Source organism: Muntiacus reevesi, chromosome 2 (assembly GCF_963930625.1).
Source record: "Muntiacus reevesi chromosome 2, mMunRee1.1, whole genome shotgun sequence".
NCBI classification, from domain to species: domain Eukaryota; kingdom Metazoa; phylum Chordata; class Mammalia; order Artiodactyla; family Cervidae; genus Muntiacus; species Muntiacus reevesi.
In genome coordinates, this window is record NC_089250.1 from 46917560 (window position 1) to 46934700 (window position 17141).

General features: G+C 40.8%; 2 protein-coding genes and 1 non-coding gene across 5 annotated transcripts in view; 1 reads left to right on the top strand and 2 right to left on the bottom strand.

Annotated features, from left to right (window-relative positions):
• Nucleotides 1–361: 361 nt before the first annotated feature.
• Nucleotides 362–12099, bottom strand: TRMT6 (tRNA methyltransferase 6 non-catalytic subunit). 2 transcript variants are annotated; one of them, XM_065921469.1, is made up of 11 exons: nt 11827–12099; nt 8981–9108; nt 6898–7007; nt 6254–6345; nt 6043–6126; nt 5652–5776; nt 4527–4885; nt 4059–4144; nt 3339–3441; nt 3161–3247; nt 362–1839 (listed from the first exon to the last, which is right to left on the bottom strand). In XM_065921469.1, exons 1-11 carry the CDS (start codon nt 11952–11954, stop codon nt 1648–1650), a joined length of 1494 nt encoding a protein of 497 aa, XP_065777541.1. In that variant the 5' UTR covers nt 11955–12099; the 3' UTR covers nt 362–1647. The 2 variants fall into 2 exon arrangements, with proteins under 2 accessions (XP_065777541.1, XP_065777542.1); XM_065921470.1 differs by lacking the exon at nt 8981–9108 and having other exon boundaries at nt 11827–12033.
• Nucleotides 8442–8581, bottom strand: LOC136161957 (U4 spliceosomal RNA). The gene has a single exon (XR_010661826.1). It is a non-coding gene; the product is annotated as a U4 spliceosomal RNA (small nuclear RNA).
• A 149-nt stretch (nt 12100–12248) lies between the features above and the next one.
• MCM8 (minichromosome maintenance 8 homologous recombination repair factor) overlaps nt 12249–17141 on the top strand; it is a 50895-nt gene continuing 46002 nt past the window's right edge. Inside the window, exons 1-3 of one of the 2 annotated variants that reach the window (XM_065921472.1) lie at nt 12249–12562; nt 15096–15300; nt 15579–15662. In XM_065921472.1, the coding sequence (XP_065777544.1) occupies nt 15156–15300; nt 15579–15662 (229 nt within the window). In that variant the 5' untranslated portion in view covers nt 12249–12562; nt 15096–15155. The remainder of the gene's footprint in view (nt 12563–15095; nt 15301–15578; nt 15663–17141) is intronic. The other variant, XM_065921471.1, reaches the window with a different exon arrangement.

Here is a 17141-nt window from a genome sequence, read left to right on the forward strand (position 1 = left end):
GGTGTGTTAAGTTCACAAGTCAACTCCAGGGTAGCTATGTGGGCACACAGGGCCTTGGCAGTGCAGACCCCTAAACTGAACTGAATGAGCTGGGACTTGAAAACTGGTTGAGTTTCAAGTAGGATATGGTTCTAACAACAGTGACCAGTGGAGACCAGCCACTACTCAATCTGTCTGTGCATATATTGTGTTCTCTTTGAACAGACTTGACTGGATGCATGTGGGTGACAACTGTTTTCATGGACATGTTCAGTGAGGTGCCAATCCAGGCATGTTTTCTTACACAGACCATGTGTCACAATCAGCTGAAAGTGAGTGAAGGTGGCATCACTAACAGCATCATTAATATAAGTCAGACAGATCATAGTATGAAATGCTTTTATTCCTTAAAAGCAATTAAGAAAGAGGAATCAGAACTGTACTTGTTGGTAATCACAACTGGCCATTTTTAGAACAGTACATGCTATCAGGAAAGAGCAATTTTTTTTTTTGAGATGCTCCCTGCTGGATGATCCACATCTATTCTATAATGACATTAACAACATACATGATGAACATGTTCGGTGAGCAAGACTCAGATTCTCAATGGACAAAAGCCTTGACTTCCTCTAAACACTTTTTCTTGGCTGCAGCAGATGACCAAAATAATTTGATTACACTTTTTTTTCAGAGCTTAGAAAGGCTAACCCCCAGTCATGTCAGAGCTCAACAAACCAGCATTAATAATCACCAAAAAAGGCACTTTAAAATACATTTGACAAGGAGTGACACTAATGCAGTGAGGATTGGTCTAAGCCCTGCACTAAACTTTGCTATAGTTCATATAGACAGTGCATTCTCTCTGTCTCCATGTGCATGTGTGTGTACATAAATATATATATGTGCATATACCAACATTCACATACATGTATCTATCTATCTCCATAAGTCTCTGGGGAGAGAAAAAACCATTTGCTTCCTTTAATAGTACATAAAAATTCTAGTCACTTTATTTTGAACAAAAGAATGAGAGATTTGGCAAATTAATGCAAAAAAGTACCCTACTACACCTATTGACAAAAACAGCAATAAAATAAATACTCAAGAGTTTTTCCAGGTCATCAACTATTAAAATAGTAAAATATTTTTTAAAAGTTTATTCCATTGAAAGGAAAAGGATGGACATTTTTGGTACTGTAAATCTCACACACATTCATATTGCTTAGGTTGAAGAGAACATAATGAAGAGAGGGAATTTCTTCCACAAATTCCTTCTTTCTAGTACCCAAGTTTCACTGATGGTGTGTTATTCCACTTAGTTTAACATATAAACAAAATTTTGTATAAATATATTTCTTTGATCTCTAAATTCTCAAGAAATTTGCACAGAGTACTGAAAGTACTTAAAGGATTTTTGTGAAATAAACAGAATTGGCCATATACCAGACCACTGCTTACCCCAGGTTTAGGTATTTTGGCTCAAGGTTTTGACAGTCCAAACCTAGCTATGTCAGAGGTGGACAAAAGGTTTACTTGTCCTTCCTGGGAACAGGTGTATAAACACGTTCTTATTCTTAGGATACGAAAACACAATTAGTAATGGCATTTAAGGTTTACTTACCTACTGTATAATGTCTGAGAACAAAAATCAAAACAATTTTTAAAAGGTTAAGAGTCAGATTCTGGGCATTTCCGTTTTTTAGCTGCTGGCTCTTCAGTCTTGTGAGATTCTAAAGTGCTGGTGCTAGATTTGAGACTGGGGTCTGCTTTAAGGTTGTCCATGGCAACAGTGAAGCCTGAAAGAAGGTACCCCCCACCTCCGCTCATCAGTAGTTTGGGATGACTTCGATCTGGCAAAACCTAATCAAGACAGAAAGACATTCATGTTTCCCTAAGTAGATAAGGCCATGCTAACAATACACATGAAAGAAATTAGAATTTAAATGACACAGATTCTCTTGAAGAGAGAACAATTTAATTAGACCAATTCCTAAGGAGGTCCTTCTTTCACATAATAGTGCAGATAAAATACAGAAATTGGTTTGAGTGATTTTCTTTGAAAAATATAAGTGAAATAATTTCTCTTAAACCTGAAGCAAGTTCCTGGAGGTAAAAGGGCAACTGGTTTCTGTAGTGCTCTGGGCCTGGCTTTCTCCCTCTTGGCTCCAGAAAGCTTCATGGTCAACAGTGGAGCTGGGTCCATGGAGAAGTAGCTATAGACATACAGCCAGAGCCTTCCTCCTCCAGCACCCTATTAACTCTTGTCAAGAATTCTTTTCTTCTGTTTCCAGAACTAAATAAGATGACTACCATGAAGTGCGGGGTTTTCCAGGTCTGCAGAGTGTCCTGGATTAAGTAAGATGTCCAGGAAGCAAAGCAGGGCCTGTGACTGTCATGGAGGTGGCCCCCCCCGCCCCCACTCCCAGATCTCTATAAGAGGGAACTGGCTGTGAGGTGAAGCAACAGAAAGCCTCTAGCTGCTGCTCCTTTAAGATGTGTGCATTTGAGAGTCACACCTATGGAGCCTATGGGTTATTCCAAGTTGACAGCTGAGCACGGGTACCACAACTGTCTGATACTGCACTCCTTTAGTGGGCAATCTCTGCTCTGGGGTTCCTCATCATCCTTTCTCGGAGCCGCATGCAAGTCCTTCCTCCCCCTTCGTCCTCCAACTGTGTCATAGGCTTCAGAACTGCATGATGGTCTGGCAACGCTCCCTACCTAATCCTGCTCCCTTTCTCTTTATATTTCAAAGGTGTTTCTCCAATAAATCTCTTACACGTCTACCTTTCAGAGAACCTGAACTTACAGACTCCACCAGGAAATCCTGAACACTAGCTGCAAAGACATCCCAGCAAAGAGGAAAGGGTCACCTTTCTTGTTAGCTGAAGAATTTTGCCATTATCAGTTATTCACTCTACAGTGCTCTCAAAGCCTTGGGGAAACATAAGCACAGTTGTCTGCATTTTAAGTGTCTCTGGACTTGAGTTACTGACCATGACATAATAAAAGAAAAAGAAAGAACGGTCAGGAAAGGTCAGGGCACTTTGAGTTACAGACATGAGACTCTTTCATCCCTGTAGATGGAAATACGGAGATCCTCAGCTCTCGGCACTATTGTGCAGAACTGGCAACCCAGGAGAGTAGCTCCCAGGGACTGGCTGTAAGAACACATACATACCTGGTAATTTCTGAGCCAGGTTTCAGACAGCCTGAGGTTGATGACCCCTCCTCTTTCCCGAAGTTTTGTGTAGCACTCCAACAGAGGCTAAAGGCATAAACAGAGTTCTATTAATAATTATTCTGAGGGCTGCAATGTTTAGATGTAAGAATTGCAGTCCATTCCATTTCAGTATTACCTCTTTATACTGACAGTAGACCACAAATGGCCTCGAAGGAGCCACAAAGTCCAGCAAAGACAGCAGCAGTGGAGTGGGATGGAAACGACTAGCTACAATTAAACTGCAAGAAAATGTTAGACAAATTATTTCTCTAAGTTCCAAGGTGGAGCACAGGTTTTAAAATGCATCTAAAATATTCAGATATTTATTTGCATGATTCACACAAGGAAGAGTTTTAAATATAATATTCTAGAGATCCCAAACAGTAAAATCATGAACTATTACTTTCTAAGGAACACAAACTGGATTATAAACTCTCATGGTGCTTGGCAACTTGAAGTGGAATTTAATGACATTCTTGATTTAAGAAAAGATCTGGAAACAAATCCAACATTGTAATATTGGCTTTGTAGATACCCAAATCTACCTTTTCCATCAGGTGATCCTTAGCCCTTGCCTTTAGCCAGTATCACATCAATTGGACTGCCCCACCCACCTGCAGCTAGTGGGACTACAAAGCTCCATCTCCAGTGTGCTATCACTGGAGAAATTTCAGTTTCTTATAAAACTCTGAAATGAGCATAATCAATTTCCCACCCCTGCCAGATGCAGTCTCCTTTCTTTACAAACCCAAGACAGAATCATCATGCTTGTTCCTGCTACAACCAAAGGAGACAAGCAGAGAGTGCTAGAGCCCTTGAACACCAAGACATCGCCTGTTATCTTTCATCAACGCACCCATCTGCGTTTCTTTCACTCAGCAGAGCAGCAGCCTCTAAATGTCTTTTCTTCTGCTCTTCTTGTCTCCTCTGCTTTTCCTGAATCTTCAAGAAGAAAAATAAGAAACCAACATACTGAGTCAGCTTTTTGGAAATGCTGGTCTAACCAAACATTTTAACAATAATTACCAACTTGAACTTAAGCAACAGACGGAGATCATTTATAGGGAAGTTGAAAACACCTAAGAGCCCTGCTGTTATAAAACCATCATGGAGCTACCTATATAATGCTTCTGTATCCTAAAGTTCCATCCCAAAGATGAAGTCACACATGTATACACTCACACACACTCTTTCTCTGTTTTGATACTTATTATCTTGGGAGCTGATGCTCTTAAAGTCAAATCAAATCTCAAGGCTTACATGAAGTTAACTGAAGCCTTGGGGAAGACATTATGAGGGTAGTGGGAACTCTTAACATTCTTACATAATCCTTTTTACTTCCACTCTCTTTAGGCTCCTTATAGTCTGGATCTTGAGAGACAATTTCCATTGTTTCTTGTTCTTCTGGGTGATTGCTCTCTGGGGCCTCTGCTATGCTATCTTCATTCTCTTGTTCAGAAGTCTGTTTTTCCTCCAGTGTGCCATTACTTTCTTCAACCGAAGCATTGTCTTTCGGCTCTGAAGACAACATCTCGGCAGAAAATGTTCCATTTAAGAGACTGTCCACTTTGTTGAGGGGGAATTCATAAAGACCACTGAGGAAAGATTTTGGAAATCCAAAACATGCCGTTGCTGCCCGAACAGGTCCACCTCCAGGGTATAGCTGAATAATGGAGCCAAAACCTGAAAAGATAAAAGAAACAGACATCTGCTCAATGGAGGTGACTTGACTATGCAACCCTCAGGGTATGCCATGTCATGGAGACTGATGGTTTCTCTGCTTTACGCTGTTCAGAGGTTGAAGATGACACAGCTCCTCAGGGAGGTCCATCTGGACTCTATGTATCTTCCCAATGGAGATTACACATTCCAAACAGGTACACAGGAGGTCTTAAAGAAGCGTACCCCTACTGACACTACAGTAAAACCCTGTGAGCCTACAAATTTGGATGTCACATGATTGGTGATTGGCTCTCAGCTTCCCTCTGGGCCAACCTTTAAACAGAGAGTTAAAAGTTCTTATCTTCAACAGGGTCAGAGAAAGGGCAGGCAAATCAGGCTGTGTTGTTTTCTTCTAGGACAGAATACACACCTAGTATTCTTCCCACTCTATCCTCTCCTCTCAATTCAGGCCAATAAAATGAGCACCAGCTACCCAAGAGTTTATTGAAATCACTGTGCTGAAGTCCTAGCCAGTCACAGGCTTCAAAGCCACCCCCACTGACATGGAAGCTGGGAAGGACACTGTCTTTGGGGATGCCAACACCGCTCAGGCTGGGAGACGTGGACTGTGGAGGAAGCTCCTGGAGACTGCAGCAGTGCAGGCACACCCAAGTCACTTCATTAACTTCCAGTAACTCAACCTCACTTTCCATGAGTTTGAATTTTTTAGACCCCTCCACTCAAATCATGGTGGGGTTTTAATGAACATGAAAACATCAAATCTTACCTCCCATTCGTTCCATCATTGCACCCAGCACCAAGCCTGCACATGTCTCCATCACAATCATTTTATTGCCAGCACGGATATTTCCCAATGTCAACATCTGGGCGAGTGTATCATATCTCATGTGGCTAAGGAAAAAAGAATAATGTATTCATTTTTAGCTAAGCAAAGTCTTCTATTTTAACCATCATTTTTCAAGTTTTGTTTGTTTCATAAAAATGATGTTGATAAGATTATTGATTGCTTTGGAGGCAATAGTAAAAAAGGACTTACAATTTATGAAGTAGGAGGATACTTTACGCAGATGAGCAAGATTTTCATTTTACTTAAAATCATGACTTTCTTAAAGATATATTTTCCCCCAATTATACTTTTGAAAGGAAACAAAGCGTACTTAATTTTTCCAGGTTCTCTTGCATAATACATAACTGAAAGAATGCGGGTGGACGGCCTCACAACAGTAATCATGGCTTCATATCTGGGGGAAGAAAAACAGAACATCAGTTTTAAAAAGTTAGTTTAAAAATATTTTATTTAAATAATACATTTTATAAATCTATAAAAATATTTTGTATTTCCATCCTTTTAAAAGCATAATTACTCACTTCTTTTTCTTCTTTTTTATATATTTATCTTGAGCAAATTCTGTCTTGTCTCGGAATGTTGTACTATTTTCAATTAATTGCTGAACTATTTCCTATAAGAAAAGGAGCAAGCAGATTTCCTGAAACTTTATTTTCACAACACAGATAACTTCAAAGGTTTCTTACCACAGAATGTATCCAAAAGTCTGATTCTCCAGGCCCTTTTCCACAGAAGTCCAAATGGATGAACTTTGTATTTTTATACTCTATCCAGAATTTATATTAAAATATTAGTACCTTATAACTCCATTTAAATCAAAGTAAAAGAACAGACATATACAATTTAGGGAGAAAAGAGGTAAAGTACACTGTCAGTCCTGAAGACACTGGCTGAAAACATTATTGAAAATGAACAAAGTCAAGCTCTAAGATGTAATAAGTTATCAAATTCCTTTTTGCTAACAATATTAGTAATGTTATTCACTTACATTCCTGCCTATAAGAAACAAAATCTTTGATATACTGAATTGCATAAACACTTCAAGCTATTTTTAATAGAAATGTACTGTATTTTTACATCTTACCTTAGGAAAAGTCTGCTTTAAAAAGCAAGCAATTTCCTAAATAACAAATGAAAACAAAACAAAAAATCCTTTGAATTTTACCTCGCCTTTAATGCCTTTGTCCTTTAAAGCTTTTATGTCATCTTGAGTAAGTTTCTGAGATTTTCCATCATCAATTATATTTCGATTATCAGTGCCCGCTTCTTTGGTTTCTAAGGAAGAAAATTGCTCTATGACATATATGATCTGAAATTACTTAAAAATCTTTCTTCTTCTAAGTTTATATCTATATCTAGCCCATCAGCCACTTAAATTTGGCCTTTCAATGCTACTTCTTGTTGTTGTTCAGTTGCTAAGTCGTGTCAGACTCTTTGTGGCCCCATGGACTGTACCCACCAGGTTCCTCTGTCCTCTACTATCTCCCAGAGTGCTCAAATTCATGTCCATTGAGTCAGTGATGCTATCTAACTATCTCATCCTGTGCTGCCCTCTTCTTTTCCCTTCAATCTTCCTCAGCATCAGGGTCTTTTCCAATGAATTCCACTGCCCCTACCCCAATCCATTATCCTTTCTTGTCACAATATTCCTCTCACTCATATTCTTGCTTCCACTTTTGCCCCCTAACAATTCACCTGGATAGCAGAGTTCTCTTTTTAAAATGCAAACTGGCTCATCTATTCTAATGCATAAAACCACACAGTGACTTCCTGTAGCAATTTAAAGGCGACCCGCAAGGTTATACATGATTTGGTACCCGGCTACCTTTTCAGGTCTCATTTCTTAAGCCCTGTACTCAGACACTCCACTTCCTCATGTTCCTCAGACACAGCAGTATGGTCACAATGCGGGAATTTGGCATTTGCTGCTCCCTCCACCTGGAATGCTCTTGGCAACGTTTCCAAGTGGGTGGATCCTCTTTACATCACTCAGGACTGAGCTCACAATCTTAGCCAAGTCTTATACCTCATTCAATCAGCCTTCAGTACACCTCCCTGCTCCATCATCTGCGTAGCACACATCACCACCTGAAATTATGCTGTTTGCTTGTCTACTTGATTATTTTTGGCATTTCCCACGGCTAAGTCGGAATCCCTGGTAGTTCAGATGGTAAGGAATCTGCCCTCAATGTGGAAGACCCAGGTTCAATCCCTGGGTCAGGAAGATCCTCTGGAGGAAGAAATGGCAACCCACTATAGTATTCTTACCTGGGGAAATCCACAGTCCATACGGTTGCAAAGAGTCAGACACGACGGAGTGACTAACACTTTCACTGCTAAATAAATTATATGGGATGTTCTATCTAACAAACTGCTGTAACTGCAGTGCTTAATCATGCCTGGAATGTATCTGATGCTTAATAAAAATATGAATATTTAGAAGTAATATTTAATAAATATTTAATAAAGTGGTTTGAACCAAAATCTCAATAGTATTTTAATTACTTAATTTTAATAATAACTTTATTAATAAAATATTTTAAGTATACTTATTTTAATAAAAATTTAAGCATTCAATTTTAATTAATGATTATACTAAACCCATGGAGCAGTTACTTTAACAGGCAAGGCATTGTTAAGAACTTTCTATGTGTCAGATGATTGAATACTCACTATAGCTTGGTCACTAAACATGTGTTATGGTCCTATTTTACAGATAAAACTTAGAGAAACCAAATAACTAGCTCGAGGTTACAAGCTAAGTAATGAAGTTGAGAAAAGTTTTCAATTAGCAATAATCGCGCCTCGGATAAACCTCATTGGCTACGATACTGCCACTGTGCAAAGCTTAAGTGATGAAGTTGAAACTTAAACCTAGTCAGTTGAATTAAAAACCTGACATCATATCCTCTTCCCTATATGCTAACTACCTCAAAAGCTGGTAACTTCTAGACACCAACAGGGCTTTATATCTCCTCTTACACTGAAGTTGCAAGGATTCATGGGATTAAATATCTGGCCCAAGATCAGAGGGCTGGTTAATGATGGGCTGGAGTCAGAACCCAGGTTATCTCAAAGCCAAAAGCAGACCCTAATTCATTCTACTGAGCTACAGTTCTCAGGTTGTGAGTTCAGATTCCTTTGGGAACAGCCTGGGCTAGCATTTCAGAATTAATTCAGGTTGACAGGTTTCTGACTGGACAGTTCAAGGGCAATCTATTTCATTCATCCTAAGTAGTATAGAGCACCTGAAGTAGGCTCTTCCTTCTTCTTCTTAGGCTGAAGACTTCCTCCATTGGTCACTTCAAATGTGGTTCCATAACTATGGCCAATGACGTTATCCAGATAGAACCACTGTTTTTCAAAAGTTACTTTCCTGGGGGGGAAAATGCAATCAATAAGCTGAATCTCATCTGCACTCAATTTAGGAAAGATATATTTGACCTAGTTTACTTCATAATCACTCTCCCTAAAGGATAATCGCAGCATTATTTCTGACCATGAACTGACAAATGAATGAAGAGAACTGGGCTATGGGCAGACAAAATTAACAAACAAGGCACAAAAACAAAGAATTTGGAATGAAAAACAGGGACAGAAGACATTATTTTTCCGAGGCATTGGTCTGGCTCCAATTTTTACTGTCTGACAGGATGTCCAAATTTGCAGATTTCAGATTTCCTAAGTAGCATAAAGTGCTGCCAAGATTGCCGTGCCACTAACACACATACTGTGACACCTCTTGAACATAAGAAAACCTCAAAACTGAACAATCATTGGGATAACAGGGATTTAACAAATACCCTGGCCTAAATGGCCATTTTCTTTGAAAATTATCCAGTAAAACCAAATGACATTTGCCTGTAAACATTACTGACCATTTACACATTTGTAAGTGATGCCTAACACTGACAAGGCTCTACTGAGGCCCAGGCAATTTTAGCTTTTTCCACTACCCAGATTTTGCTTCCCACGTGGCGCTACTGGTAAACCGACCCTGTCGATGCAGGAGACTTAAGAGACACCAGTTTGATCCCTAGGTGGGGAAGATCCCCTGGAGAAGGAAACGGCACCCTACTCCAGTATTCTTGCTGGAGAATCCCAGGGGAGGCTGGCAGGCTACAGTCCATAGGGTTGCAAAGAGTTGGACATGACTGAAGCACAGCACAATTTAAAAAGGAAATCCCACAAAAGCCAAAAAAACTTTCCTTTCAAAAGATGAGAAATAACACCTGCTGAGTGTTGATCAGAGGTTAGGTAGTATGTGCCAGATGGTTCACACTTTTTGATTTAATTTTCAATTCAGTCATCCTGGACATAACTCTTAACAGATGAGCAATCTTGAAGCTCAGGAAAAGTGTCTTGCCCAAGATGCAGTTACATAGTAGGAGCTGGGATTCAAATCCAAGTCTGCCTGAACCCAAAGCCTGGTTCTTTCCACTACATGACATAGTCTACCCAACAAAGAACAAATGGCTCTCAGGAAGTCTGTTTAGCTTCAGGACATGGCCCACACCAATAGAACTCTGAATTCTGAAAGACGTATACTGACTAGTTTTTGTGCCCCATCCCACACCTTCTCTTCCTGTGGGCCCTGAGAGGCTAACCATGACAGAATCAGATGGCACCACATCGCCCTGGCCAAAGGCTTCCCATCATTCTAGATCCCTGGATGCATCACAAGTCTCTACTGGTGCTCTAAACCTTTTCATAACTCTGTATGTGTACGTGCACATCTTCAAGTCTCCTCACTAGAATCATCTGAGTGAATTTCTCCAAGATCCTAAGTATTCAGACAGGGCTAATTCGTGTTCTTTGCTGGGTCCTCAGTGACTGACACATAATAGACACTCAAAATATTTGTGGACATGAATCCCCTCAGAGAAGCTGAAACACAGCTCAGGCTAGATTATGCGCCATCCCCTGCCTCATCCTTTGAGTAGTCCAGTGCTAGTGCAACACTGGGTCTGAGATGGGTTGGGTTTACCCTCTGGCAGCTGATCTGATATGCAAAGAAGAGTACATCACTCAAACCGACCAGTCTGACAGGAGGTCGCTGTCAGGAAAGTGGGACCTAGCCAGAAGGACGTGGGCAAGAGTGAGATGTGCAGAGTCTGCTCACAGAGCCAGGATTGCTTGTGCCCAACCAGATGAGTGCAGACCTGTGGAAAGAGTGAAGGGGAGAGTCTGCCCTGGTATGCAGTTGAGCTCAGAATCATTTTCTAAATAAAATGGCAACTAAAGCTATGCTTCTGCCAGGAAAACTGATAAAAAGTGTTGCAAAATATGTGTCTTAAGAATACTTTTTAGAAATAAAGATGTTGCTGTCTGTCTCCTTGGGAATGAAAAGCCTAGTCTAAAAGAGCATGTTTTTAAGACCCACATTCAAACAACCACATCTCGCGATAAAGCAACTTAAAAGAACAATACAAGAAAGAAAAACCAAAGGTTCACCTGTACAGTCATTATACAGCTATGTAACTGTGGAATCATTCATCGAACTTATAACCTAAGGACTTGGCTGTACTGCTATACTTAAATTTAAAAGCTTAACTAGTATAAGCACTTTATAAAAATTACGTACTTGGAAGCAAGCACATATTTCTAATCAGAAATTCTGGGGGGGAAAAAGGTATTGGTTGCAAGAACACACAATAGTGATGAGGGGGTTCTGGGAGGCAAGCATGAGATTAGAGGGTGGAGGGTGGGTTCTGTGAGAAGACAAGAGAGAAGAACCCAACACTTGAGGAAAGAACCCTAGGACGTGGGAAGTGGGGTGGGGGCGGCTTGCTGAAAAGGGGCGGGGCACCCGAGCGAGGGCCAAGAATGGGGAAAGGACTCTGGAAAGATTAAGTAAGATATTAAGATAGAGGACTAGGAATAAGGTCACGGCTCTGTTGGAAGACAGGAGGCGTGAGGGTGGTCCCGAGGGCCAAGGATTGGATGATGGGGGCAAAGTCCTCAGTGAAAAGATCCGAGAGGAGATAACAAGGGAGAAGATAAAGAATCCAGAGAACCAAGAATGGGGCCTCGGTGAGAAAGTATGTCTAGAAGGTAGGGGCAGAGAACTCCTAAGGCCAGAGACCTGACTTACTTTCTCCGCTGGACTTGCACTGCTTTAAACACATCTTCCCGTTTCAGCACCACGAAGTCGCCGTCGCGGATGCAGTGGTTCCCGGGATACTGTGGCTGTGGGCCTGGTTGCTCCTCAGAGCTCTCCATGATGCTCAGCGGGTCTCAGAGCCCCGCAGCGTCCCTTCAGTTCCTCGCACTCCGCCCCTGGCTTTAGGCCGTTGCCGCCGGCAGGATCACCTCCAAAAACCTAAAGGGACGCAAAGCCCTCCGACCGGCACCGCCCCCACGTGCTGCGTGCCGCTTCCGCTTTCCGGTCAGAACCTCGGGAAGGCTTCCGGAAGCCTCGCGGCTTCCGCCTGGCTGATCTCCTTGATTGGCCGTCCTCCATCCCGCCCCTCACATCTCTGCGCGGCTTCGGATGGAAGTTGCGTCACAGAAGCGCCAAAAAAGAACTAGGAAAACTAGAGTTTGGTTTGCATCCCTGTTGTGGCTGCCTGCGCTAGACGTTTTCCGGCTAACCTATGCGACCTAGGCGGAGAAGTTGAGGTCCTCGAGCCGCTTCGACAGACAAGTCTCAGTCCTGCGCCGGAACGTCAGGAGAGCTAAGGGTGAAAAGTCTCCGAGGCTTGGGTAGAGTCACCTGAGGAGCTCGGTCTGTGGGGTCTCCTCACGCCCCGCCTTGCCTTCCCCCTAGAGGAAGGGAGAGTCAGCCGAGCAGTGAACTGAGAGTGTTTTGGGACCTCTGTCTTTTGCAAGTAAGGGCTTGGTCTTGAGGAGACGTAAATGAAGTGGCGTATATAGCCAAGCATAGCAGCCCGACGGTGGCTTTAACTCATTTTCCAGTCCTACCTCTTAAATTTGTGTTGGAATTTTTACTAGTTATTCTTACCATATTAGCTCATTTGTAAAAGAAGCGGCTGGTAGCGTTTGGGAGCAGCGCTTCAGCTTAAGAATGGCAGAGACGAAGTTTCAGCTCAGTACTGTCAGCAGACAACTTTGATCTTAATTAGTTCGCTTATTTCTTCTGGTCTTCAGTTTCTTAACATATGACGTGGTCTATATATTACCAAAGCCCTATTAGTTCCTTTACATCATGAACTTTAACTTATTTATTAATTAAACGCTTTAAATAAAGATGCGGCTAGGCTGTTTTGGAATGAATTGCCCCTACAGTCTATGTTATGATAAATTCTTATTTTTATCCTCAGGATAGGAACTTTTAAAAATTGAAGTGTAGTTGATTTATAATGTTAGATTCACGTGTACAATATGATGTTTAAATTTTTATAGATTATACTTCACTTAAAGTTATACTTCAGGGAATACTTTGGGCTAAGTGCTTCCACCTCAGGGGGGGCAGATTCCATCCTTGTTCAAGAAACTAAGATCCTGCATGCGGTGCAGCCAAAAAAAAAAAAAAAAAAAAAAACCGTAAAGAAAAGAAAATCCCAATCATAAAGTTAGTATGAAATATTGGCTCTATTCCTTGTTGTATGCATTGCATTTTTTTTTCACTTACTTTATACCTAGTAGTTTGTACCTCTTAATCCCCGTTACGGATTCCACCCACACCCCTCTCTACTAGTTTTTAAACATTTAAAAAAATTTCTTATTTACGGCTGTGTTGAGTCTTCTTGTGGTGCCCCGGCTTCTCAATGAAGTGGCTTCTCTTGTTACAAAGCACAGGCTCTAGGGCTCCACGCCTCAGTGTTTGCCCGGCTTGAGCTCAGTCATTTGTGACACCTGGGCTTAGTTGCCCCAAAGGCATGTGGAGGCAAATTCCTAACCACTGAATCACCAGAGAAGTCTTTGTTTTATTTTTTAGATTCCACTTATAAGTGAAAATATACAGTACCTGTCTCTGACTTACTTTATTAAGCATAAAACTGTCCAGGTCTATCTATTTTGTTGCGCGTGGCAGAGTTTAATTGTTTTTCATAGTTGAATAATGTTTCATTGTGTGTATGTATATGTGTACATACCACATCTTTATCCATTCAGTTTAGGTTGCTTCCATATCTTAGCTGTTGTAAATAATGTCTGAATGTTGGGGTGTATATACCTTTTAAAATTAGTGTTTTTGTCTTCTTCCTGTATTCTGGAGTGGAATTGCTGAATCTTATGGTAGTTGTATTTTTAACTTCTTGAGGACGCTCCACGTTATTTTTCATAGTTGGCTACATCAATTTACATTCCTACCAACAGTGTAGTAAGTCCCTTTTTTCCACATCCTCCCCAACATAAATTTGTTGTGTTTTTGACAATAGCCATTCTGGCAAGTGTTAAGTGACAGCTCATTGTAGTTTTTGATTTGTGGCATGGCAAAGCTGTGAGAAACCTAGACAGCATATTATAAAGCAGAGACATTACTTTGCTGAAAAAGGTCCTTATAGTCAAAGCTATGGTTTTTTCCAGTGGATGGATGTGAGAGTTGGACCATAAAGAAGGCTTAGAAGTCGAAGAATTGATGCTTTTGAACTGTGCTGATGGAGAAGACTCTTGAGAGTCCCTTGAACAGCAGGGAGATCAAATCAGTTAATCCTAAAGGAAATCAGTCCTGAATATTCATTGGAAGGACTGACGCTAAAGCTGAAGCTCTAATACTTTGTTTGGCTACCTGATGCGAAAAACTGAATCACGGAAAAAGACCCTGATGCTGGGAAAGATTGAGATAGTTGGATAGCATCACCAACTCAATGAACATGAATTTGAGCAAGCTCCAGGAGATGGTGAAGGATGGGGAAGCCTGGTGTGCTATATATAGTTCATGGGGTCGCAAAGAGTCGGACATGACCGAGTGACTGAACAATAAATGACCAAAGTAAAAATTAATTAATTAAAAAAAAGAATATCCCTGTGTCTCTTATAAAAGTGGATAGAGCACTGCTGGATTGACTGTCAGGAGCTATGATGATGTGTTCCTAAAGTCACAGGTCAAGACAATGTTCAGCCAGTGCTGCCCTGTAATAAGTCTCACAACACTACAAGGTTACCTTACAGTTAATTACCTCTTATTTTCACTTCTACTGTGGAAATTCCTTGAAAACAAGTATGGTACCTTTTCTTACTTTTATCCCATGATGAGCATTCAGTATACTTGTTTGATAAGCATTTAAGCATTCAGTATACTTGTTTAAACATCTGTGGTATACCTTACAAAGAGGTGAGGATTAGAATAGTAACTGCAGAGTGTTTGGAGTTCGTACCATTCTGTGCAAGCCTGTTTGCTGGTCTCCAACTAGAATATATATTAATTTTTGCTTATTTACTGTGTTAATGCATTTTTAGGAGCACAGTTTCCCCTACAGTTTTGATGAGGACTTTCCTATTCTCTATCTTTTAAAAGACATGAATGGAAAGTACAGAGGCAGAGGATTTGGACAAGGAAGATTTCAAAGCTGGAAACGTGGAAGAGGTGGTGGGGGCTTCTCAGGAAAATGGAGAGAAAGAGAGCACAGACCTGACCTAAATAAAGCCACAGGAAAACATCCTGGTAGGAGAGGCTAACAGTAGTTCAATTTTTTTTTTCTCCTCCATGAAGGAATCTGTTCATGCCTGTTGTGAAAAGCAGTTTAACTTAAATTTGTCTGTCTTTTATTTGATGTTACCCTTAAAGGTAACATTTGGATGTTAATATCCAAAATTACTGAAACTGTAATTTAGATATTTGTTAATAACATGTCAGTGTCTCATTAAAAAGGGAAGCAAATTAGAAAAAAATGTTTCTATTAACCCAGTATTCTGTTTTTGTGGGGTTTTTTGCTTTTTCAGAACAAACCCCACGGTCTTTGCTACTGCAGTCAACATTGGATCAGTTCATACCATATAAAGGCTGGAAGCTTTATTTCTCTGAAGGTAGAGTTTAAAGTGCTAAAGTACCATAAGTCTTATTTTCTTAACTTTCTTTAGATGCTACATCTAAAATTACTATAATTTATTCTGCTTACATATATATATTGTGTGTGTATGTATATTTTTATGTATATCACCATCTCCTTTAATATTGATTCACCTTTATATTAATATTCACCTTTAATATTAATTCAAACAAATTATGTTTCAGGATCATTATTTTTCATTTTTGTATCAGAAAAACAAACCATACTAGTTATTTCAAAGAGAGGATTTAATACAGGGAATTGGGTATACAGACAGAGGATTAAAAGAACAAAAAGGGAACATTAAGGTAAACTCCTAGATAGTATTAACTCTGGAAAAGAGCATCAACCTTTTGACTGAGGGAACAAAAGATAAATAGTGCTGAGGTTGGACTTCCTCGTTGGCTCAGTGGTAAAGAATCCACCTGCTGATGGATGAGATTTGGGTTTGATCCCTGGGTGGGGAAGATCCCCTGGAGAAGGAAATGGCAACCCACTCCAGTATTCTTGACAGGATAATCCCATGGACAGAGGAGCCTTACGGGCTACAGTCCACGGGGTTGCAAAAAGCTGGACTCGACTGAGCATGCATGCACACTGAGGTTCCAGAACCTCAGAATTCAAAGGAGGAGCCACAGCATAACTGCGGTTTCAGCCTTAGAGGGACACCCTACAAAGCTGTATTTGGATCTTTGCAAAATATCTTTCAGAGCTGTGCTCAGACTATGAGGTGAATTAAGCTGGATGCTGCTGGTAATTCTGGCAGGAGAATGGTTGGTGCTTGGAGTTGGGGGCTAGAACTGTAGCTATCTTCTGCATCTGGAGAAATGCTGAAAAGAATTGGAAACAATAAATTCCTTTCTTCCTATCCTTTCATCTGCCAGTATCTAAAGTTGCCTTTAATTGGCAGAACCTTACAGAAATCTGGGAAATGTATTGTGTGTGTGCAGATCTTGATAGTAGAATCACAAAGCGGAAAATAGAAGGATAAGCTTGGAACCAAGAGACAACAACCAACAAAGTTTGTGTAGAAACATAGTTAAGGAATCTCCTTTTTGAAATCCAGAACATCAGTTAACTTCATATATCTGTGCGTATGGATTTGGAGAATTGACTTTTCTGTGGTCTGATAGTATTGTGGGCTTGTTATATCTCCCACTAGACTGCACTCGGAGAAGGCAGTGGCACCCCACTCCAGTACTCTTGCCTGGAAAATCCCATGGACGGAGGAGCCTGGTAGGCTGCAGTCCATGGGGTCGCTAGGAGTCGGACACGACTGAGCGACTTCACTTTCACTTTTCACTTTCATGCACTGGAGAAGGAAATGGCAACCCACTCCAGTGTTCTTGCCTGGAGAATCCCAGGGACAGGGGAGCCTGGTGGGCTGCCGTCTATGGGGTCGCACAGAGTCAGACACAACTGAAGCGACTTAGCAGCAGCACTGCACTGCTTAAGG

Bases quoted from the DNA above. Each gene is read 5' to 3' on its own strand.
- TRMT6 (XM_065921469.1), bottom strand. From the start codon at position 11,954: ATGGAGAGCTCTGAGGAGCAACCAGGCCCACAGCCACAGTATCCCGGG. The intron at 5,777-6,042 runs GTACGCTTTGTT...TTTTTTCCTTAG, and splicing joins AGAGAACCTGGAAAAATTAA to CCACATGAGATATGATACAC. The intron at 1,840-3,160 runs GTATGTATGTGT...TGTCTTGATTAG, and splicing joins CCTGGCTCAGAAATTACCAG to GTTTTGCCAGATCGAAGTCA.